This window comes from Phaethon aethereus, assembly GCF_964289735.1.
Source record: "Phaethon aethereus genome assembly, chromosome: 2".
Taxonomy (NCBI): domain Eukaryota; kingdom Metazoa; phylum Chordata; class Aves; order Phaethontiformes; family Phaethontidae; genus Phaethon; species Phaethon aethereus.
Window position 1 is genome coordinate 145098590 of NC_138582.1, and position 24263 is coordinate 145122852.

General features: G+C 36.8%; 1 protein-coding gene across 3 annotated transcripts in view; it reads right to left on the reverse strand.

Annotated features, from left to right (window-relative positions):
- The window catches only part of VPS50 (VPS50 subunit of EARP/GARPII complex), a gene marked incomplete at its 3' end in the record, with an annotated part of 93252 nt that overhangs the window by 24388 nt on the left and 44601 nt on the right, over positions 1–24263 (reverse strand). For all 3 annotated transcript variants that reach the window (XM_082014717.1, XM_082014716.1, XM_082014715.1), the window contains 7 exons: positions 21589–21686; positions 20740–20834; positions 19073–19171; positions 15548–15638; positions 13795–13971; positions 6172–6290; positions 4562–4668 (listed from right to left, as the gene is read on the reverse strand). In XM_082014717.1, the coding sequence (XP_081870843.1) occupies positions 4562–4668; positions 6172–6290; positions 13795–13971; positions 15548–15638; positions 19073–19171; positions 20740–20834; positions 21589–21686 (786 nt within the window). The remainder of the gene's footprint in view (positions 1–4561; positions 4669–6171; positions 6291–13794; positions 13972–15547; positions 15639–19072; positions 19172–20739; positions 20835–21588; positions 21687–24263) is intronic.

Genomic DNA, 24263 nt, shown 5'->3' on the forward strand with positions numbered 1-24263 from the left:
ACTCTCTATCAGACTAATCTATATAAAACTGATCACTAAAAACAAAAAGGTAAATAAATACACAACCTCTTGAATAACATATATTTGAGTTTAGTCTATCTGGTCATTAGTAAAATAATTTCCTAGGGAGTGTCACAATTCCAAATATGCAGCTTCCTATGACATACATTAGGAGCTAAGATGCCACTTTAAAGAGAAAAAAGTGGAAAGCCCATTGTAATTATATAATTTTGAAAGACTATATGTTTTGGGGTTTTTTTAAGACCCATGAGATTCTATGCTATGTGATCAAACACTTCCATCAGTTACAAGATTTCTGCCATCACCATCATTATTTTCTTAAAAGTTAATGGGTTTTAGAGCAAGCAAAATCTAAGAATTTCTTCCCAAAAAACATTCACAACAAAAGCAAAAATGAGGCAAAAAAAGGCATTAAAAACACTCAACCTAAGAAATAATTTAATGGGTATTTCTTAAGTCAGAATGCTGTTAATTAAAATAAGAAATCACCCAATCAATAAATACAATGGCATAGTCATTATTCTTGTTGATGTATAGAGCCTAGATCAAAATAGTAGATACAAATTTAACACAGGTTCATTCTTCCTTTACATTTTAAGTCAACACACAATGGCTTGATAGGAAAGAATTATCTTTATAAATTAAGCTAATTGTTACTTTATACTGGAAACAGAGAAATAATTACCTGGTTTATTAACTTGATGGAAAACCAGATAAATTAAAGTTACAGCAGCTCCCACTTTAGTTACACATAGCAACTCATTTATGTAGTTTATAAATATTAATCTACACTTTGTTTTATTCATCTAGTGTCCACACAAAGCATACAACACACAGAAAAAGTTCAAAATGGGTTATGAGCACTGTTACACTCATTCAGTGAGTACTACTACTTACATAACATCCCTTCCTAAAAAGTGAGGCAACAATTTCTGTTACTTGGTTGGGCAATTTAAATCCACATCTTCATGTCACTCCAGACTTCCCTTTTTAAACCTAGTTTCCTTTATGATTTATTCTTAACTAAGATCAGGGAGCTGGTCTAGATCTACCAAAAGTCATGCTGATGCAACATACAGGAGGCAGTAATATCAGTCATGAAATATAATGGGGACAAAAATTGCTTAAGTACTCACATCACTGCCACCAAAACAGATGTCTCTTAAAATAAGGTCTTTTTTTCAAGGAACAAAACTTTTTAAGAGAGTAGAAGCTTTCTGTATATAGGACATATCTATAGTGTCCTCTGTACTACATTAGGCCTCTGCTTATTTTTTGAGGCACCACATCGCTGATGTTGCATATAGAATTCACTTCATCCAACTTTATCTAAAAAACTAGACGCATAGCCCCACGCTGGTTGCCTAGATCTCCTGATCTAGGAGGTCTGATTCTAGGAGATCCTGATCTGCATCTCTAGGTGCAGAGGGCAAGCACCTCCAGAAGACCAGTGTTAAGGTATCTATGTGATGACATGCAGGCTAAGACATCCAGGGCACCCAACAATCTATCATCTTCTGGAGTTACCTACGGTTCTCCACTGATAATAGAGGGATCCTAGACCATCTCAGTTATACTCCTTGAAAATTGTGTTAAGTACCATGGCATTTTCCTAGCCAAAAATCTGCCACAGTGTGAGACAAATCAGAGCCTTCCATGGCATCAGCAGAGATTGCTGTTAAATGATGGGCATGCTCCACAGCATTCCTGTCTGCTGGGGGAAAATCCAGGAGACTGGATCATACCTGAATCTCCTACAATCTAGCATCACACCCAGCCAAATCTGCCAAGCAACAACATGCTTAACTTCACGTTCAATAGGGAAGATTCAAGAGACAAGAGGGGACACAAGAAGGGAGGAAAAACTCATAAATCAAATAGTCTGGCTAAATAGTCGTATCTTATTTGTTTCTTGTTTCTGTAGTCATTAACCATTAGTTAAAGAAATGCATCCGATGCACCTGGGGACGCTGCCTGGAAGAAGTGAATGAAGTATTTGTATGCTAAGCCCAAAAGCCATGACAAAAGATGAAAGCATTTTCAATTTCTGTGGTAGAGTTATAATATGCAGTTTATGTCTAACAGAAACATGGTGCAAAAAAAACCTGTTTCCTTTATGATTATCAGATGGTAGGTATTCCTTAAACAAGATACAAAATAAGGTAAAAGTAAGGTGGGGTTATTGCATATTAGAAACATGAGAAACTGCAAAGAAACTAGAAGCAAAGAATGACTCAGTCAAGGACAAAGGGGAAAAACAGACCTATGGAAGTGACAGAAGCAGAAATACAGAGGCACCATCAAAGCAGAAAAGAACTGACATAATATACAGCAGGAACGGGGGACCTTTACAACTGCTGTAACAAAAATTGGATGAAATTCAGTAGTACAAAATGTAAAGCCATGCATTTGTGGACCACTTAATTAAAAACATGCACCTTTCTACTATAAACTAGCAGCTCATCCCGTGGAAAAAACTGGGAAAGTGAAGGAGCTGCTGGCTGTACAAGCTCATTACAGATGGACTGAACTGCCAGTACAAGGAAGCTGTGAGAAATCCAAGAGAGATGCAAATGGGAGGCAACTCCACTTGCAACCAGGATGCTGCGATACAACAGTGACACAATGCAATGAGATCTCATCCAAAGTATTGCACATGATTTTAATAAGCCTATAACAAGAGCAGGAAAAGAACTGGTAAGAAAGTAGGGGATTTAACCTTCTGGTGGATAAAAACAGAGGATACTAAAAAGTTTGGCACATTTAGTTTAGCAAATCAAGGCTGAGAAGAAATAGGATTGCTTTCTGTAAAAACAGCAGGGCAGTATGCATCAAAGAACAAGATGATCTGTTAAACCTAAAAGTTTATTTTGGCTTAAGATCATGTGGGCAAAAAATAGGTGGATAATATTTTTTTTAACCATGAAGTTGATAAGGCTTCTGACATAGAATTCCTATTAGATAGAGTCGCGGGAACAAAACAGAAGTATTTTTAAGCTGGAGCTCAAAACAAGCATATCTACAGGCAGTACTAAATGACACGGCTTCCTGTAGCCGGGGCTGCAGGAGGCCACTTTCCAATTCTATGTTCCAAATAATGCTATTATCAGTCATTACAGAAACTATATAAAAAGGTGCCCAATAGCAGAAATATTGAAAATTAAATGCAATTCCAGAAGGGGGAAAAAAGTATATATATGAGTTTTGCAAATAATGTTTAAGTTTGGGGTTATGTCCAGAATCCACAAATATAGATTCCTTATGTAAAATTAGAAAACTAGAACTACAGCTCCACCTACTCTTATACTGTGTTAGGGCAGGGACAGAGGCTGGGGGAAGAACGAGTTTGCATGAAAGTGCCACGTGTGATTTCTAGATTCAATCCTAACTTTTCTTAGAGCAAAACCTTATTCTAGAAGGTAGCAAACAAATGACAGAATAATCTCAATTCTTATTTCAGGTCTATATTGTAGATGCTCCAAGAGGAAAAAAGAAATGCAAAAATGGTTTAGAAAATTAATTTCTGATTTATATGCTGCCCTCTAAGACAGCAAAAGGTATTAACCAGTTGTCAGAGTAGTCTCTTTTAAAAACAGCTTACTCTGGAGTACCACAATTACTTCCAAGCACATAAACATTGAAGACAAACTTCATTAATGTAACAAGTACAGAATTCCTCTCTCTTCTGCCTCACTTGAATAAATTTAGGTAGTTACTTCCCATTCTCTATAAATAAAATTAAGGGCAGTAGCAGAAAATTGCTATCACACAATTATCTAGACAATCAAACGGAAGTCACGATCACAAAAAATCCATTCCGTTACACCTAGAATTGGAGGGGAGTGTTTTCATAGAAAACGTTTGGCTAGAAAGGACCTCCAGAGGTCATCTAGTGCAACCTCTGCTTGCAGTAGGTGTAAAGGAGATCAGGTTGTGCAGAGGCTTCTCCAGTCCCGTCTTGATCACCTCCAATGATAGAGATTCCCTAAACTCCCTGGGGATTACTAGGATGCATTCCAGTTACTGAAATCACCAGTGTGGGAGGGCACTTTTCTTCTAGTTGGCTACCACGTAGTAAAAACAGTTATTCTGGTGTGAAAATTTCAGTAAATGAGAGGGCCAAATCTTTAAGTTCTTACTTAAGATGTAACTATATTACTTTAAAATGAAGCATTTAATCCACCAAGACACATTAGGAACATAAAACATTAATCTATTTCCTTTCAATCTCCACTGTTTTTACACATTCAATATTTTAGACAAATAACCCAACATTACTGGTTAAAATCAATATATACAAGCAGATTAATTTTCAAAGTAAAAATAATTCACAAGATATAACCAAATCTGTCTCTCTAATCAAAACATATTTTGGTTCAGTGCTTTATTTCTACTTTAACAACATCTTCAAAGAGTGGAAATAGAGCTCAACTAGGTGTATTTTTAAAAGCCTCAAAATTCACTTAACATATTTGCTATTATCCATAGGTTTGCATTAAAATAAAAAACAAATATAAAAACCTGCAATTGTTCTACATACCAACAAGCCTTATTACATTCAGCGTAGTGTTTGTTAGGATAGGTGCATTCACTTTATTGAGGTTATAATCTGATCTCTTTCTGCTCCTCAGAGTCTCTCGAGAAACACTTTAAAGAAAACAAAACAAAATACACCAAATGTGACTATTATATTCAAGGAAATACAAATAAAATTTAGTGGAAAAGAAATCCTTCCTCCCCCTTTCTTTACATGACACTATGTCATCCAGTGCAGCATTTTATTTATGCCAAAGCACAACTGGGTTAGAATTCTAACATTTAAAGAGAGAAGCCTGGCCTGATTTACATAAAATTGTGCTAGAGAAAGGAGTTTTTGAGTTGTACTCCAAGGCTTGAGTTCTCTGTTTGGCCTCAGCAATCATTTTAACCACTCCTGACTCAAACTCATAGTTTATGAAGTAAAGAAAATGAAAACAACACAAGAAAACAGGGGCAGATTAGTAAACTACAGCTGAAAACAACTTTCTGGAAATGGAAACAATTTTGAAGAAGATGAAACTAAAAAGACATTAAATTCTTCATAAATTGTAGTCCTGCAAGAAGCAGGGAGTTGGACTCAGTGATCCTTACTGATCCCTTCCAACTCGAGATATTCTATGATATTATAAAGAGAAACCTTTTGCCAGCTCCCACACCTCAGAACGGTATTCTTCCAAAAATTGAGAATGCTTCAATTTTACAGCACAAAGCTATGGACAGTGACTGTGGTGTGTTCCAGTTAAGTAATTTTTATCAATACCTTCATCACTTCTTTGAAATGAAGTAGTTATGTGATGTAGCTTATGAAATCATGCTAACAATATTTTACCCTAAAGAGTTATTTTCTAAAAAAACATTCCTCTGCTTTGACCCAAGTGATGGCTTTCTAGTTCTCCTGCAGTCCTCTACATAATAAATAGCTTTAATACAAATAGCTAATCACGATTAGCCTGCTTCACAACAGACATTTAAGTAGTACAGTGCCCTAGACAGAAATTTGTATTTCAGATCCTTTTAATGCCTACAGTTGTCTTTTGTTTATATGAATGTATAAATAAAGTATTTTTATATATTCATCACAGTGTAATATGTACAATCATGTGTATATATATGTGTGTGTGTGTTCTTAAAGAAAAAGATAATTTAAAATTCCAAATGACTGCCTTCAAGTTGTGGAAGAATTTCACTATATTTTTAAGCTTAAAACATTATTTTTGTTCTGCTAAGTTCACGCCTCAAGCCATGTGTCTGCATACAACTGCTTTTGACACAACAGAAATTATACATATGCACAAAACCAGTTGTAGAAGAACCTGCAGTTAATATCTAATGCTTGATAATCAGTTTTCCACTAGCTGCTTCAGAAAGCCTTTATCCTGCTTCAAAATCTTACTTTCCAAAGTTTCTTTCTGTAGTAATGATGAGCAGTTTCACCTTCCTCCCCGTTCTCAAGATCTAAGTGCTGAGCCTTTCTAACTGTGCAGGTAGCATAAAGATTATTTGATTATTATTCCACTGTTGTAGAGCATAGATTAAACAGAAAATGAACTAATTAGAGTACTGAGATGAAAAGCATGTAAATGAGACCAAGGACTCACACAGTCTCCTTACCTTTTCACAGGGGCATCTCCTGTCTGCTCATCCACATAATCTCTTTTCAATTCTTCAGGAACATCACTGTCGCTGTCATACTCTTGATATGCACTTTTTTCTTGTTCATCTGATTCATACTGTTAAAAAAAAAAGAAAGAAGAATAAAATGACTGCCATTATTTTTCTTATAATATTGTCACTCATTTAACATAGCATTTTGATCACTTCTTGGCTTTTACCTCAATCAGGATACAAATAACTTTGCTGATTGAAAGGCAATGTTCACTAAAAATGGAGCAGGCAAATTATGCAAGGCCATTTCTAAGTGTATTTCTAAACAAAATTCTATTCTCAGATGTTGATTAAGAGTAAATATTTGCATCATCCTATTTCTCCCAGCTACTGATAATTTCTTCTGCTTTTTTGTTGCTGTATCAAGTACCCAAGTACCTGAGCTTTTATTACTTGCTTTACGACCTGAAAAAAACAGTAACAAAGACTTAACATTTAGCCATGGTGGCAATAAACCACACAACCTGGCACCACACAATCCTTAATTATTAATGCAAGAAGGACTAAACTATTGCTTCACAAAAATATTTACTTATATTGTACACATTTATTAAAAAAAAAAACACCAAAAAACCAACTTGCAGTTGTTTGTAAAATTGATTTTTTTGTCTCCAAAAGACATTTCTGCTAGAGTCTTTCAACCACTTAACCTGTTAGAGACCAATGCAATTTTGACTAAGCACAAACATTTCGAGAAAACAATAAGCAGTCAAATGCTACTACAAAAATATAAGTATTTCTCATGGCTAATATTACCGTGTAAATCTTTTTCCTCACTAACCTCTCTGCACTTATTTTCTTCACTGTTCTATCTGCATCAACAGCAAAAAGAGTGACTTTGTATATATGTGCATGTTCTATACAAGCAAACTTTGGATTGTACATGGACAAACAAAAACTACAGAGCAAGCGTGGAACAGGATTCTGCAACCCAAATTGATGTACCTTTCCTCACAGAGCAAAATAAAAACCACAACAAAACCCAAAACCACAGCACACTATATTATTCTAAGAAATACTCTAATGACAGAACTCAACTGTATCAGTGGAATAAATCAGTGGGGGCTAGATTAAAAGTATTTTCTTTTTTTTCCCCTTGCTTTCTCAGAAAATTTGACTAGGTGTTCAGAGCATGCTTGGATTTGCAGGTGTTGGTTCTCAGTTTTGTTTTGAAGCATAAAGCATCTTTTATCTAGTTACAGGCACAATATCCTGATGTTTGAAATATTTACCTAATTATCAGTGAAACAATTCCTCTTTGATGGAAGAAAGCCTCATGCACCATTTGCTTCATTTGTCACAAATGCCACAAATTATTCCAGAATAATCCTATGAAAAATGTGAATGTGTAGCTAAATTAAGCATGTATTCCTGCCTTGAGACATTGTGCCTTCTTATACTGAGGAACAACATTTTATGTTAATCACATCTTTTGAAAAATAAGAATCGTAAGTAGTTACAGACTGCTTCCAAAAACTCTTAATTTTCTGAAACTGTTTCACTCTGTTCGATTATTGAATTTCATTTCAAAGATTGCAAGAGAATTATTTTCAATTCAAGGATGCCAAGTTTGAGCCTAACAAGCGATGTCTGGAAAAAAAGAGCCACACAGGCTGTATACATAACACAATATAGGATTTCCATGGTAGACTTGTATTATTATTGCTAGAGTACTAGTTATTTGGAGAAATACTATTCACAAACACAGATAATAAATGCTTTTTATAATTATGAAGCCACACATGCATATTAAAAGTGCGCAATTGGGATTATTTTTTTTAAATACCTGAAATTTGCAATCTTTTTTCAGTCCAATTAAAAGCAATACTTAATGTCAATCTCTTTTTCAAGTGTAGTGTAGGTGCTTTAGACACTTCATAAATCATGAAATAAATTTCTTCACAAGGTGAATTTCTTAACCCAGAAAAGATTGAAGGACAGCAAATACCTGATGCTCTGTGATGTAACCCTTCTTCCTGAACACCTACACAGCTATCACAACATTAAGCATACCCATCAGGCTCCAGATTGCATTTTCACTTAAGAGAGACCACAGTACTCTTCCTTTTAAATTCTCACTAAGATGTACACTGCTCTGAAGCCATTTTATCCAAGGAGTCAATAATGACACATATGACAAAGACAGTCGGGTTCCAGGGTCCTTAAGAAATGGCAGGGTTTTAAAGGATATGACCACTCTCCTGAGGGGAAAACCAAGGAAGATACACTAAGGTAATGCCAGTCTCTCAATCATTCAAAATACACTAGGAAATACATTTTTTCAGTCATGCATGGTAATTCCAAGCCCCAAACCCAAGCTATGGAGATTTTTATAGCCTAGCACTCTGAAAGCAATGTTATAAAAGCGGGAAGCCCACAGTACAAACAAATTCAAAGCAAAAACAGCTCACATGGAAAAAAGAATGCAGTATGAGACAGACTAAAAAGAAGTTCTGATCATTAGTATTCACAGGCAAAGTTTCTGCCTCATGAACATTTCGGACAGAAGAAAGCTATAATGAAAGCAGCTGAATTTATTTCAAAAATGAGCTGAGTTCAGGTTTGATTAAAGACAGAGGGTCATAGTTTAACCAACTTGGCTGGAACATTAGCATGGAGAATTACCACCACTTATTATGCATTAATAGATAACAAATGACATGCCAATTCAATTAAAATCCAGTGCTAGTAAAATTATAAATTTACTACAAATTGTTAACTACAATTCATATTGATATATTAATCTGTCAGTTGACATATTAACTGTCTTAACATTATAGGTTAAGAGAATTTTGAGAAAGTTGGGGGTTTTTTACATGGAAAAATACTTTTAAGTCTCCTGAACCTAGTGCTATTAATGAGCTGGAAAAGTTACTTAGTAAGATAAAAATATCTGCATTTTAAAGTATGCAGTAAGTAACTCACAACTACTAAATAGTGACCTCAACCTAGAGAGATCTTATAAATCCATTTTGAATATGCACAGTCCGCAGTAAAATTTTGAAGTGCTACAAGGAATTCAGGTATCTTGTAGCAATAATCAGTTCACAAGTGTTTAAGCAATCAGCCCTAAACAACCCACAGGACAGTGGTAAGATTCATTAAACTTGAAGAGTGTTACAAAATTTTAAGGTAACTATATCGCCACAAAGAGATTTTAGGGTACAACAGAAAAGGGCATCTCATCGAAGCTCAAGATATAGAGCTAAGGTGACTGGATCCAGTGGCCTGTTTTCAGTTGTCCAGAACTGCAACAACTAAGCCATTAAAAGGACTTTAAAAGTTCTCAAAAGAAATCCTGACAGTTCTTGCCATCCTAAAGATCATTTGACAAGTAAATCAACTGCATATGTCCTTGTCATGTCATTTCTGAAATATCTGGAAACATGTCTGCATTCTCTGGAAACAAATTTTTGCAACCTCCATCAGAAATAATTTCAATTTTAAGTGCTAAGACATGCCTCCACCTTAAGTGATCAAACAAGAAACTGAAACATAAAACCTTTCTAGAAATTTTATCCCACATTACCTAAGCAAGATATTTCTGTTTCTATGTAAAGGATAACCAAATAACTTTTTTTTTTTTTTTTTAAAGTAAGAATTCTTTCTATCTGTCAGCACTTTGGAGACAGGAGGTGAGAAATGTGGAAAGGGAAGGTAGGATGGTCACCTGGAAAGTATACTCACTTAGGTCACAAGAAACCTTGGTTCTAATACCAGCCAGGTTAGATGTTCTGTACTAATGACAAGTTCATTAACCTGTCCTGTGTTCTATGTCAATGTGTATAATATTCCCCTGGCTCACAAAGATTTTGGAAAGGATTTTACCCTTCAAGTGACTGAGTTAACAGCCAAATACACTAATGAAAACCAAGTAAGTGCCTTCTCAGCATTGTTGAAAACCCTTGTCTGCACGCTCAGAACAATTCTTCAGATTTACTTAACATCTTTCAATATTGAAAGCAGTTAGTTGCCATTTTCCAATGCATTATTCTCAATTTATCATACAGAATAAACCTGTTTGTATACAGTGTTGCTAGAAACATGTCAAACAAAGGAAACATTCACAACTGACTTCCACAAGGAGGGATGAAAAATCAAAAGCATCATTCTCTATAATCAATTTTAAACTACACTGAACAAACTGAAAGTTAACTTTACATTTTCGTTTATAGGAATAGTGTATAGAACTAACTTTTTTTTCTAAGTTCTCCAAATACCACTACATTTAAGGTTAAAAAAACCTATTTTATAATATGAATGACTGTAAATCTGACCTATATTTCACAAGAAAAATGCATAATAAACCATATAATTGGTATTTCACTTTTTCCACACAGAACATTCTGTCCCTCTGGTGTCAAAGGAAAGCCAAAATTCATTATAGTTCTTCACCAGGCACAAAATCAGGTTTTATCAATTTAAAATACAGTAAGGTTTCACTAATAAAGAACACTAAATTGGCACACAGCATTGAAAATGAGGACAGTGCAGCCAGCCTTGACAATGTGCAAGCCTACCAAATGGGACACTGTTCAAAACTGAAGACAGGGGAACCACAGCATGGACTTTGCTACACGGGTAACACATCAGCCTACTGGTTAACTCCTGGGATCATGCCTCTAGCCTGTTTCACCAAAACCACAACCTGCCACTGCTGAACAGCTGAGGCAGCCGCTCTCAGCCCCACCAGAGAAGGCTACAGCATCCTGACAGGGATTTAAGAGAACCCCATCTCCATCACAGTGCTTGCAGCAATAGCAGCACCTATGTGCAAAGCATGAGGCAATTCTTTACTAACGAACTAATGCTTACTGTCTTAAGCAGTTTCAGCTCTGACTGGGACAGAGCCTCACACACCTTCAAAAAACAGACAGCAGTGAACAACCAGTATGAAAACAGCAACCTTTACATATATAGACTTTTTCCAATGACTAGAAACAAATTCAGAATAAAAAGACAGTTTTACCCAGGATGATTAGCTGATCAAATTCATTGACCCCCTGTGGTAATAAGACGACCAAGACAATGGATCACTTCCTGGATAATGATATTACTCCATTACAATAGAGAATGTGGTTCCAGGGTGGGTGTGTTGTCTTTGCCTTTTTCTCTTCTCCTATTCTGGAACAAGTAGAGGAAAACCATCCCACGCATTTATGCTTTGTAACTCATGCAGGTTACAAAGTGTCCCAGTAGGACTTGCAAGGACCCATTACCTCTCATGAGCCCACAGTGCCTGTGCTAACCACTACCAGAAGCAGGGTGCTGTAACAGAACCACCACTGGTCTCACATAACGTGACAATTCCTGCGCAACTACCAGCGCACGCAGAGATTTTACTTGAAACACTGAATCTGTACAGAAAGCTGAAGCTTTTTTTTTTTTTTTTTTTTTTTGCTTTTAAGCACTATTACTTCTCTGAATAGGTTCATCATCGGCAAAAAGGGGAAAAAAAAATAATATACAACTGAAGAGCGAAGAGGGTATTACTGATAGCAGTCTGCCTGGCAGCAGGTATGACGCTTCAGTTGGCAAAAGCCAACAAAACAGTATCTCCAACACATTCATCAGCATTTGCTACCTAGTTTTTTCATTAAATGATTTCATGGTTACAGAAACAAAAGCTTAGGGCAGAGGAAGTCAATGTCATTTAAATTTTACTTGAGCTGGGAGAAACAGATTCCAAAGGGTAAATGTTAAAACTGGAAAGAACGAAGCTGTTCTGTTCTAACTTGTGTGCAAAGTTTTCATTTCTCATACAAAGGTGCAGATTGAAACAAAAATTCCTCAACATATCCATAGTCAAGAAATAAAGACAATCCTAGCCATCTGCAAGTGTAAGTATTATGCTTACAAGTCACTGCACAAAAATATGGGGACAGTATATGCACTCATTTGCTAGCAGCGGCATGCAAGGAATCAGAGGAGATTGAAATCACATTCCAACCATTATTCATTGTTCTTGAGATATTATCCAGTCTCAGTAGTTCCAGTTAGTATCACCTTTGGAAAATAATTTCACACCTTCTTAATTATTATACATACAAATGGTGGCAAAAAATATTCTGCAATATTTGAGATGTATTTCTGCATAGTGAAGGTCATGATGGGTCTATACGTTTGTTACTGAGACAGAGCTTCACAAGAAAGAAAAAAAACACAAAAAAACCAACAAACAATTCAAAACATGACCCAAAGCTAATTTTCTAGTTCTTTTTCTTCAGAAAAATCTTTTAAAAAGCAAATTTTTTTTTTCATTTTGAAAACCTCAAAAGTACTGTTAGTATCATCATTAATCCGTATTTCACTAAGGATCCTTTTAGTAAATATCTACCAAATGGCCACCCAGATTCCTCAAAAATTTTGTTTCAGAGTGGTTTTCAATGAAGCACCATGGAATTCTGCAGTTTTCAGCATGTCCTGCAGTGCATTCATCTTTGCTTAACACATTCATTTGGAGCCTATGTGTAAGTTTTACAGTGATAACCAAGCAACTCTTCTCAGTTTACTGATACAAAAACACAGGACATATGTTCTGCTGTATTACATGACAGGGGAAGAACTACCACCAGGAAACTGGCTCTCTAGCAGCGTTCTATAAGCACAATGCAACAATATTTTATGCCAATCAACTGTATTTTCTCTTCAAGTGACACAGTAGGAAAGAGACTGCAGCACTGCCCACAGAAGGAAAGACACTGCAGCATCACACTCAGGTGTGTGGGATACAGGTCAAGCTGCTTTGCAACTGAAATTCCACAGGGAACACAAGAAAGATGAAGCTGAAAACGAGAAAGCCATCAGTGTGAAAAGTTGGATTAACTAACCTTAAACAAAAAAACTAAACTCAACATTATCACAAAAAAAAGTCCAAGAAAATATTATTCATCAAAGGGATAAACAAAAGCAAAAGCTTTAACAAAAATACGCTAATATAACATTTAAGAGAATGGTACAAAGTTTTAAAGTAAAACATATTTGACCACTCCTAGATTTTGAAAGAATTCTGAAAAAAAAAGTTATGCGAAGTTATTGTTCAGTTTTATAGTAGATGCCACCATAAAGCGAGTGTCCTGAGCATTTAAATTACAATTAAAAACTGCCTAACAAACATTAGATAATCCATGGCAAATCGCATAGGTGTGAACAAACGCAACAGATGGGGCAACCCACAATGATTCTTTCCTAGGAAGACAGAAAGGCAGTCCTAAAATGAAAAAATTACTTCCACAAAGAAAGCTAACTTAAACCCCTGGAAAAATACTAATTTAATTGGAACATGTCTTGCTAGCCTTCAGAACACTTGACTTCAGTGGAAAAAATTATTGATCCACTGCAAAACAAACTGAACCTTAAACAGGATGCCTAGCTTTCTGGCACTGTTAAAAGCAAAGCAACCTACCTAATTAAAGGAGTAAAGTGGCTTGAGATTTTACACAGTACTGCAGTTAACTGATCCTTGTACTAAGGTATTTTACCATCACTGATACACAAAATAAATCATCATTTACTGAGAGCAATATTTGCTTTTCTTTATTTTTTTTTCCCTCCCCTGACATTCCATACCCCATTGGAAGCTAAGACGTCCTCTGTCTCATCATCTTTGCTGTCGGCCTGAATTTCAAATGGGTTTCCTCCGTTACAGTACTGCTCAAATAACGTTACTGTTGTTGAAATTGCTGAAGCAGGCTGCTTACTAGGTGAAACAGATGGGGAACGTGACTGCTCCATGAACTTAAATTCCTATTAATACAAATAGAGTACAATTTTAATCACCAACAAGACAGTTTCAGTATTATGACTCCAGTTCCATGAAAACAGAGCATAATAACAAACTTGAGGACAATTAACCTGATACGAAAAATTTTAGCCAAAGCTTGCTGCTTATTTAAACATGCTTTTCATGCTGGCTTAAGTTAACCTTGAAATTGGCAATATTCTACTGCTCATCTTTCTAATTTTAGCAGGTTTTGGCTATGACATGCAATACATCACCTGTCTTCTGAAAAAGAATTCACTGTCTAAAAGTAGGTGAAAACTAAGGGGTTTTTTTTATTCCATAGAAATTAGGAGATAAAACAAGACCTGAATTCTATCCAAAAATGTAGTTTTCCTTACATAAGTTACCTAATAATTTACAAAAGCTGGATTTTTTTTCTTAGCATTTTATTTGTTAAAAGTTCTTTTCAAAACTTAGTACTTTTCAAACCCATTGCACATGAAGTTTCTGATGACTGGATGAGTGCAAATATATGGACTGAGTAGGGCACATAAGGTATGATTTTAGACATTTTTTCTAAAAACCTTGACTTATCTCAGTTGTCATATCATTTTTATCTATTAAACTCTAGCTATTCATCTTCATAAATGGCAAAGTGTACATTATCATTTATGTAAGGGTTTAAACATCAAAATGTATGTGGCTAAAAGGACTGCAATGTTAGATTTCTGTTTAAATGAATCAGTTGCTTTCTGCAATTTTCTGCTGCTCCAGGCCCTTGAGCAGTATGTATGGATTTATAATCCCATTTCTCTATTGAAATTATTATTTCTGTTGCTGCTAGATGCTACGGAGGGTTCTCCTTCCTTTTCCCTCTATGCTATTACTGCCCCAGTAGCCTCTTGCTTATTTTTACAGTTAACTCTACAGAAGCTGCAAAATTATCTTCTGCTTTAGCAAAAAACTATCTTGAGCTTGAGCAAAAGCTCAGCTACATCCATTTTTGCACTTTAGTGATAGTTAATCATAAGCAGCCAACTTTCATTTGGCAAAACAGGTGAAATTCACCCACTATGTGATAAACTTTATAAAAATCACTTTAGGAGAGCAGGTGAGCACACCAATTATTTGCTTTCAGTTGGACTTTACCACAGAAGAATGAACTTTTTTTTTTTTCCTTTCCAAATGAGCCAGTATGACCTATGTTTCCAGAAACAGATGCCAAAATTGGTACAAGCTAGTGAGCGCTCATGTGACTACTTTTAGGCACTCATCTTTTAGCATCTCACTCTCATAAATACTTTAGAAATGGAAAACTGATGAATTAACAGCACATTAAAACATGAAAAATAAAGGCTAACGTTATGCTTAACAACTCTAGCATCTTCTGTAAACCTCTACCTGCTTGAAACAGGAGCACTATGTTTAAAAAGCATTTGAATCTTACATTTCCAGTATCATGAAGTGAAATTTAGGGGGTTTTAGCAGCCATTAAAAACATTTGCACAGTAGCTTATGGATCTTACTACTTTTCAGAACACCTGGACTCTTAGCTATTAAAGTATTAATACATTTGTATGTGTTATTCATAGAACGTACATGAAGCTGCAGAATACTAAAGCTTGATTTAACAGGACAAAGTTCCCAGGTTTCATTTTCCAAAAACATTCTTAATTCTTCAAGACGGGTTCTGAAATACAACAAATGAACACTCTTAATTGGCAGCAAGAGTAAATCAGGAAGTAGACAATTATTTAACTCATGCAGTGAAAAACACCTTCAAAAACTGTATAAAAAGTCACACTTGAAAACAGGTATTTAACTTATTCTTTCAACTGACAGACCACCTAAAAGCTGCGGCTACTAACAGAGTGTATTTTATGACACCTCTGGAGAAATTCTCAAAGAATGTTAATCTCCAAAATTTGGAAGCAAATTTTTTGTCAAAACCATTAGAAAGTGTAGAGGAACATCTATGATTACGCAGTAGTACTGGACCTTTTTGCCTCTATGTAAACTGTAGAAAGCAATATAATATATACACTTTATTAGCAGTACAACAGCTTCTGTGAGCCCACATAAGATAGATGCTTCCTTCAGACACACTGAAGCCAACAGATAGCAAAGCGAAGTTGAAAGAGCTAATGTTCTACAGACATCTTCAACTTCTTGGAGAAGAAAAAAGATAAATGACTATTCATTTCCTAAACTGTATTTTTCTTCATAGCTTAACTTTACCTTGGTGCTAATATAGAAAACGTATTAGAGAAACGTAATCAAACCATTACATTTCTGCATTGTTTCTGTTATGGTTTTAATCATTAGAAAAGCCTCTATTCAACCATAAGCAGAAATACTTCTAATAAAGCAAATCTGTTTGCCACATAAGCAGGAAGTCATATAGGAAAAGACAGGAATGAATGCTTATTGAGGTCACATTGCTGTATCTTTTAGTCTTAATATACGGCATATTCTTTTGCTTAACGAGCAGCACGTTGGTAAATTATGCACTGGGTTTCTAATTAGGCAGTAAAATATTCTAAAAATACCGCTATTTCAATAACAAACTATAACCACCACTACAATTAAAATTTTCTTGCCTCAACAAGATGAGCAATGTGTTGCATTATGACTACAGTTTGCTGTGTCTATTTAAATTCACCAGTTAAACGCAAATAGAATTCAAGTGCTATTTTCAAGGCATTGAGTACCCTTATCTTGCAGATCTTCTCGCAGTAAAACCAACAGAAACAACAGATAGAGATGCTGTGAAAATCGGTGTTACAAATTAAAATTCTTTGAGAGGCTGACTAAGGAGAAAGTCATAGAAAAGCAAATATTTAAAAGCCCCACAGCACCACTTTTTGTATCATTTCAAAGCTGAAATTAAGGCACCAACAAACTACTGGAACAAATGCTGTTCATTTTCACCAGCATGCAAGTCTAGAAAGTGGCACACACGGAAGGTCTGATGCATTCGGTCTCTCAAAAGCTTTAGTGTTCAGACACACCTTTTTATAACCGGATGAGAACAGAGAGTAAATTGCACTCCAAAAATCACCTTACTGTTGTTCTCTTCCAAAAGCCCATTCTAATTTTTCAAAATAATCAACTTTTACCCAAAAAAGACTTCATGTATGCTCTAGTATTACATTGCTCTTCTACACTTTCTGAATGACATGATGAGTTCCTTTGAATGCTTTCTCTATGTGAGCAGTTCTCTAAAACACCACACCGCCTAGGAGGCCATGTATGTCAAATTACACAATCAAAGAACTGATTACTCCTGGACTCTAAGCATTTCAGCTCTATGATGCTTTTATGTACTAATGAATTCTTAAAAGCACTAGCTTTTTTTCTTTTTCTTTCCTCCAATTAAATACACAAGGGGAGTGAAAGCCACATTAGCTTGATCCAAAAAGGCAAGATGCTTAAAGCTTTTATATAAATCAACCTGAGGGATATAGCTGGGAGAGAGGGTTTTTTATATTTTTCCTTCTGAGGATGAAAACATCAGCCAATTTATCTTCACAATAGCCACACAGCACAAAACATGTAAAAAGTGTTAAAGGGTTCACATAATTTGAGTCATATCAGTAAGTACTTCCTCTTATTTTCACAAGAATTACAAGAAATATCACCTTAATAAAAAACACAAGTTATTTTAAAAAAATATTATTTCTATGCATATTCCATCAATGCTCCTTAGCCTTTATTTTACTCAAAGAGAATTCAGAAAATCAGTCTCTCATTCCCTAAACTGTTAAATAGGTCCTTTAAACATAAGCAAAATCATAATGGTCAAAACAATATTTACTTAACCAAATAAGGTATTATATGGTAAGTCAGTATAGTAAAAGATGGTTAGGTAGGCCAAAATAGCTCTTCTGAACCTCTAGCTGCAAGCTCAGTTTCCAAACCAGTTCACAAAATTCAGTTCAGGGTTCAAGAAATAAAGAAACCTTTTTTTCAAGAAATAAAGATAGGTGGCATGGCATCTTAATCAACTCATCTCCTGACAAGACATAGTGTGCATCTGATTAAGGCTCAAGCTTTTCAGACAACTGGAACTGAGGTCTTCATCGAATGTCCAGGAAGAAATCCTAGCTACAAACTACCAAAGCTGGAAGAAATTCTAAACCATGTTCTCAGCTTCTGAATTTACACACTGTCTCATGTTCTCCCACCACAGTTTTCATACTTTATGGCTTTTAGGCAGGAAGTCTCAGAACAAACGGGTTTGGATGTATCAGCTTTATGACAGCTCCCTTATAACAGAGGACAATATCTAGACTGAGAGGATCTGAGAGGTCCTCTAGACAGAGGACAGTATCTAGACTGAGAAAGTAAGAGTTTTTTAGAGCAAGGACCACTGTATTTCTTCTCATATCTTCTTCGCTTTTTACACCCAGAAAGAAGATACACGCTAGAAAACTATAATGAAAGAGTTGTCACTCATCCAAACCAAAATCCAGACAATTAAAACAGACAAGTCTTGAAGCTGTCATAGCCATATATCATACCTGAGGCCAGAGACTGTCTGCACATAACAGCAGATATGGCTGGCCTCAGATATGACAGTACAGAGTTGACTGAAACATAATTAGATACTGCCAGTGAAAAAAATATGAAAACATGACTCACAAGGATGGACTCCATTCTAAACATCACACTTGATATAAGACAAAACTGCATACTGAAAAAAACATTGCATAGCCACACACGAACATCACACATGTTTCTTCTTCTGTAACAGCATAGAAAAAGAAGTAACAATTTTGCTAGGAAGTATGGACTTCAGAGGTATTCATCCTCAAGGTCCTAGGAGACAGCTTGAAGCAGCCTGAAAAACTATTGAAATTCTATGTTAAAAGTTTTTCATCTTTATCTGGCTTGCCTGCTGCAGATCTAGAGTTTTCCACAACCATAGCAGAGGCAAAGGCTTCTGCACCCTCCCCCCTTCTCCAGGGTTCACAGCCCTGTTCTCATCATGAAACAAATTCCACCGTCAAGTTCAATGCAGGAACATTATGCAGTGGAATTCCTTTGTGGAAAGCATTTAAAGTTAAACCTAACACAAATAAATGCCATTAGATTCATCCACTGCACGTACTATAGCCTCACCTGTGGTATGTTTTGAAATAGTTAACACTTTGCTTTCTGATAGATTCTTGCAAAACTTCAGACTTACTGCCACAAAATTCTTCTCCAACTTGCATCAGCCTATAACAACAAAGTTTAGAAATATTTATTAATTTATTAATACTGGTGTTCCAACCTGAATTACAAGGCTCAATCATTATCGTGCGCATACATGTATCTCCATAAAAGCAGAACACCAATGTTAAGTTGCACTCACTTCACTCATATGGACCCAATATGGATCTCATTTCCCTCCAAATCCTATCATAATGTCCCATACACATAGAGACAAAGAGCTATAAGCAAAATAAATGTTTTTTTGAGATCCCATTATGCAAGGCAAGTGTGCAGCTCACAGGCTGAACCATTCACATCAACCAAACAGAAGGATATAATACTGTACAGGTTAGCAGTACCACAGTATTTTACTGCTCTTGACTGAGAGTCCCTTTAAAAGCTTTTAGAATCATCAAAATTGTCAGATCTGCACATCTGAAATCTTAAAGCTGGACAATACCGAAATCATATCACACTTAAGCAGTACTTGAGCAGCCATTTATGCTACCTCTCCCAAATAAAGAAGTACTCTTCAAACTATACTCTTTAATATCTTAATCAATGACATAGTGGGATTGAGTGCACCCTCAGCAAGTTTGCAGATGACACCAAGCTGAGTGGGGCAGTTGACATGCCTGAGGGATGGGATGCCATCCACAGGGACCTGGACAAGCTCAAGGAATGGGCCCACATGAACCTCATGAGGTTCAACAAGGCCAAATACAGGGTCCTGCACCTGGGTCAGGACAACCCCTGGTATCAATACAGGCTGGGGGATGAAGGGATTGAGAGCAGCTCTGCCGAGAAGGACTTTGGGGGGACGGGTGGATGAAAAGCTGGACGTGAGCCAGCAATGTACGCTCGCAGCCCAGAAGGGCAAGCACACCTTGGGCTGCATCAAAGAAAGCATAGCCAGCAGGTCAAGGGAGGTGATTCTGCCCCTCTACTCCTCTCTGGTGAGACCCCACCTGGAGTCCTGCATCCAGCTCTGGAGCCCTCAGCACAGGAAAGACATGGACCTGTTGGAGTGGGTCCAGAGGAGGGCCACAAAAATGATCAGAGGGATGGAACACCTCTCCTGTGACGACAGGCTGAGAGAGTTGGGGTTGTTCAGCCTGGAGAAGCGAAGGCTCTGCAGAGACCTTACTGCAGCCTTCCAGTACTTCAAGGGGGCTTCTAAGAAAGATGGGGACAGACTTTTTAGCAGGGTGTGTTGTGATAAGACAAGGGATAATCATTTTAAACTAAAAGAGGGTAGATTTAGACTAGATCTAAGGAAGAAATTTTTCACAATGAGAGTGGTGAACCACTGGCACAAGTTGCCCAGAGAGGTGGTAGCTGCCCCATCCCTGGAAACATTCCAGGTCAGGTTGGATGGGGCTCTGAGCAATCTGATCTAGTTGAAGATGTCCCTGCTCATTGCAAGGGGTTTGGACTAGGTGACCTTTAAAGGTCCCTTCCAACCCAAAGATTCTATGATTCTATGATATGAACAAAGTTGGCATCATAACATAAATATCAGCCTGTGCTGTCTTATCAGGGTTCAAGTTTGTGCACATGTATTAAGTGGTCTTTTGACCACATCAGTATACCTGCTGATGACATCAAGTACAAATATGAAGTCGTCATATTTGAAGTTAGACAGATCTGTTCCCAGAAGATACGTTTTCACTTTCAGTTGAACATCCTACGAAACATAAACAAGTTTTTGTATAATTAATACACTAAGGACAAAAAGGGCTCAGATGCCTGGTTCATTAGCACTTTTTGGTTTGTTTGCACCTATAATTTCTTTTTGAGATTTAGAGTAGAAATCCATTTGCTCTAACATGAATGATTTCTCATTGACTTTCTAAAATAAAATTATAATCAGTTTCTTTAACACACTGTAACACAAGGTCCATCCTAGATGCTTTATTGTCACTGGAAAAACAGAGCTCTGGATTACAATTCAGCTATGTAAAAGGTTTACAGCTTTTTCATCATATATTGGGGTCTCACCGCACAAACTGATCCAGTAATACTGTGAAACCAGGCAGGTTCACAAGATTTCAGGTTGTGCATAGCTATAGTTATACCAGAAACATAAAGCAGTATGAATGTGCTAACAGAGAAAACCACATGTGAAGAAAGTAGATTGTGGGGCAGTACACAGGTTGGGAGAAGTGGAATCAGGCTGAAAGTCATATTACTATGTTTTGGTATCTTGACTGAGTTTGTAAGCATAGCAACCAAGTAGTAACTGAGTCACAGAAATTATATTTCCACGGTTTTGACATATTTAGCTCAAAATAAATGGCTTAAAAAAAAAAAAAACCCTGAAATCCCTGGAGAGATTTTTTTAAGGAGATCAGTATAAATATAACTTGTAATTAAGGGGGGGGGGAGGGCATGTCAGGGAGATAAATATTTCGGGGAAAAAAAAAAATCAAAAACCATACCTGCCATATTCGTGAAAGCCCATGTTCCAATTTCTTTTTTACATAGCTGCGGTCAAAACTGTTCTCTTCAGTTCCAATCACACTACTGCCATCTGAAACTGAAGGTGAAAGGTGTTGTAGGTATTTTCAAAAGCATTGAAATGTATCCTAGTTTTCTACCCATAATGAAAGTTCTGCCTTAGCCATTATCATATTATCCATTATGCAAACTCCAGGAAAGCTCCATTTCTCTAAATTTTTGAAAGGAAATTAATAAAGCACATATAAATATTATATGCTAATGCAGAGCAGGAGAGCTTCTGGTTGCTTTTATGTAAGGAAGATACCCCATTCAATAAAAATCAAAAAAGATAAGAGTAACAGATACCAGTATTTCAAATACAAAAGATAAAGTTGAATGCTGAAGTGAGCACTGCTTATACTCTACAACAGTGTTCTCTAAGATATTCTACCTTTGTAGGCAAGAATCATCAACTTAAAAATTTCAGAAGCAAGATTTTTAACTTTCTGCCACAGTAAATTCTGTCTGCAACTCTGAGGAAAAATACTGAAACTTTTTCCATGAACTATGCCAACAATATAGCATGCTCTTTACTTTTTTTTAGCTCTCATACTAATCTATGCTTATGCATGAAATAATGTCAATCATATAATCAGGTGTCTTTCATTCTTCCAAATTATTTTATTAATTCTAAAACCTTCATTCCCACAGCACTGGATCACTTTTCAAAAAAGCACTGTAATGGATGGCAAACTTCTCCTGTATATGGTCCTCTCTCTCCCCATGGAGGAAATATATTTTACTACTACTTAAAAAAAGATAAGGTAATATTTTATATGTAGTTTGTGAGCATACAGTTATGGTTACACTTACAGTCTGTGATGGCACAGAGTCATGCAGTTTGTTTTACAGCCTATGACTGACCACAGGAAAGCTCTGTCTTAGCCAGACTACACATACAAACTTTCCTCGTGATACGAAAACTCTGCTGTTCCTGACAGGGAGAAAAACCATGCATGTCCTTTAAACCCCAAACAATTTAGTGATTTGACACGAAAGATAAAAATTCACATAATTTATTACACTGGAATGTTATGAAGCGTACAGCCCTCCTTCTATCCCATCACTCCAGAGGTTGCAAATACAGAAGAATGAAGATTGCCTGTAGTACCCCAGCATTGCTGTCCAGCTCAGAGCTGTCTTTCCATCTTTTCTGCAACCTCCAGTTAGTTTTCAGTACTGGAGAAAACTATTCAATCCCTTGTTCCTAGGCCAGCTGGTCTCTTCTCTCTACCTCCACACACAGGCTCTGAACTCAAAGCTATTTTTTTTCCTTGATTCCAGCATTTCCTCTGAAAAACCTCCACCCAACCCCAAGCTATCATTTCGCATGTGCATCAGGCAGCCTCATCCCTGCCACCTAGGCATCACAGGAACAGGCAGCACAAAGCCCAGATCCTACAGGAATCAGAGATGGAACTGTGGGGGGAGAGAGAGAGAAAAAAAAGACAGTTTCTTATGATATTGTGGGAAAGTCAGTCCCTATCTATAATTTGGGCCTACCTGGAGAGCAAGAGGACACGTCTAACAGACTAGGGCATGTTTAACGTCCTTGACTTAGATTACATTTTTGAAAGATGGACTCTTTTTTAACCTGTTGGGCTTCAGACCAGGTAGATACATCACTACTATAATGCAAACAGGATGATAAAGGAAAGAGTAGAACATTTAACAGCTCGTCAACAACTGGCAGTAGTGTTCTGGACAGCCCTAACTTGTGGAACACATTGCGGGGGGTGGGGGCAGGAACCAGAAAAAAAAAATTATTTCTAGCCTCAGCAAGGAATTTGGAAGCAATCCAAGGCCATGGACCGAACTACCTCAGTGGGATTACACACAGCTTCCACCCAGGGAGACAGCACTAAGTCTGTGAAGAACATTCAGCTGTTAAACTGTGTGATGCTGCCAGACGGCTCAGGTGCAGCTCCAGCAGCTTTTCATTCATGAGTTGATCTCATCAATGCTGGGACAGGATTTTACGTGGTCATTCAAAACTAGCAAGGACAAAAATGCCACTTGCATACTGAATCCCTGTCACAATAGTGTCCTTAGATGGTAAACGTGCTACCATGTCCACAGTGAGAGCTAATCCTGACTGACCTTTGCAGTTCTTCATCACTAGGCTTCATAGATTTTTCTAGAAAGCCTCCTGGTTTAATTTCACTTTCCACAGAGAGAGTAGCAATTTTTTAATGTCATAAAGAACCTACATCTGCCCTCCATTTGCCAGCACTACAAAATTTTTTGTCAGCAACAAAAGTGCTCTTTCCATGTCAAGCCTTGCCCTGATATTTAAATCCACCTTTTCAGATGTGTGCAGAACAGACCTCCACAGCATTGTCTGGACTACTGCATATTTAGTAGGAGGAAGAAAAGAGTCATCCACTGGTTATGGTTAGAATGGTTATGACTGGTATCAGATGTAATACCACTGACAATTCAATTAAACCAAAATACAAAAGAGCACAGCAGAGTCTGACCATGTTGTGACCATACTTTCTTCACACCATCCGGTGCTCACTATCAAGTGAGCAAATGGGTCCAGGAAGGCCAGACATCCTTGAAGAAGGAATTCTTAAAGGTGCAGGAGCAGGCGGTCCCCATGTGCTGTAAG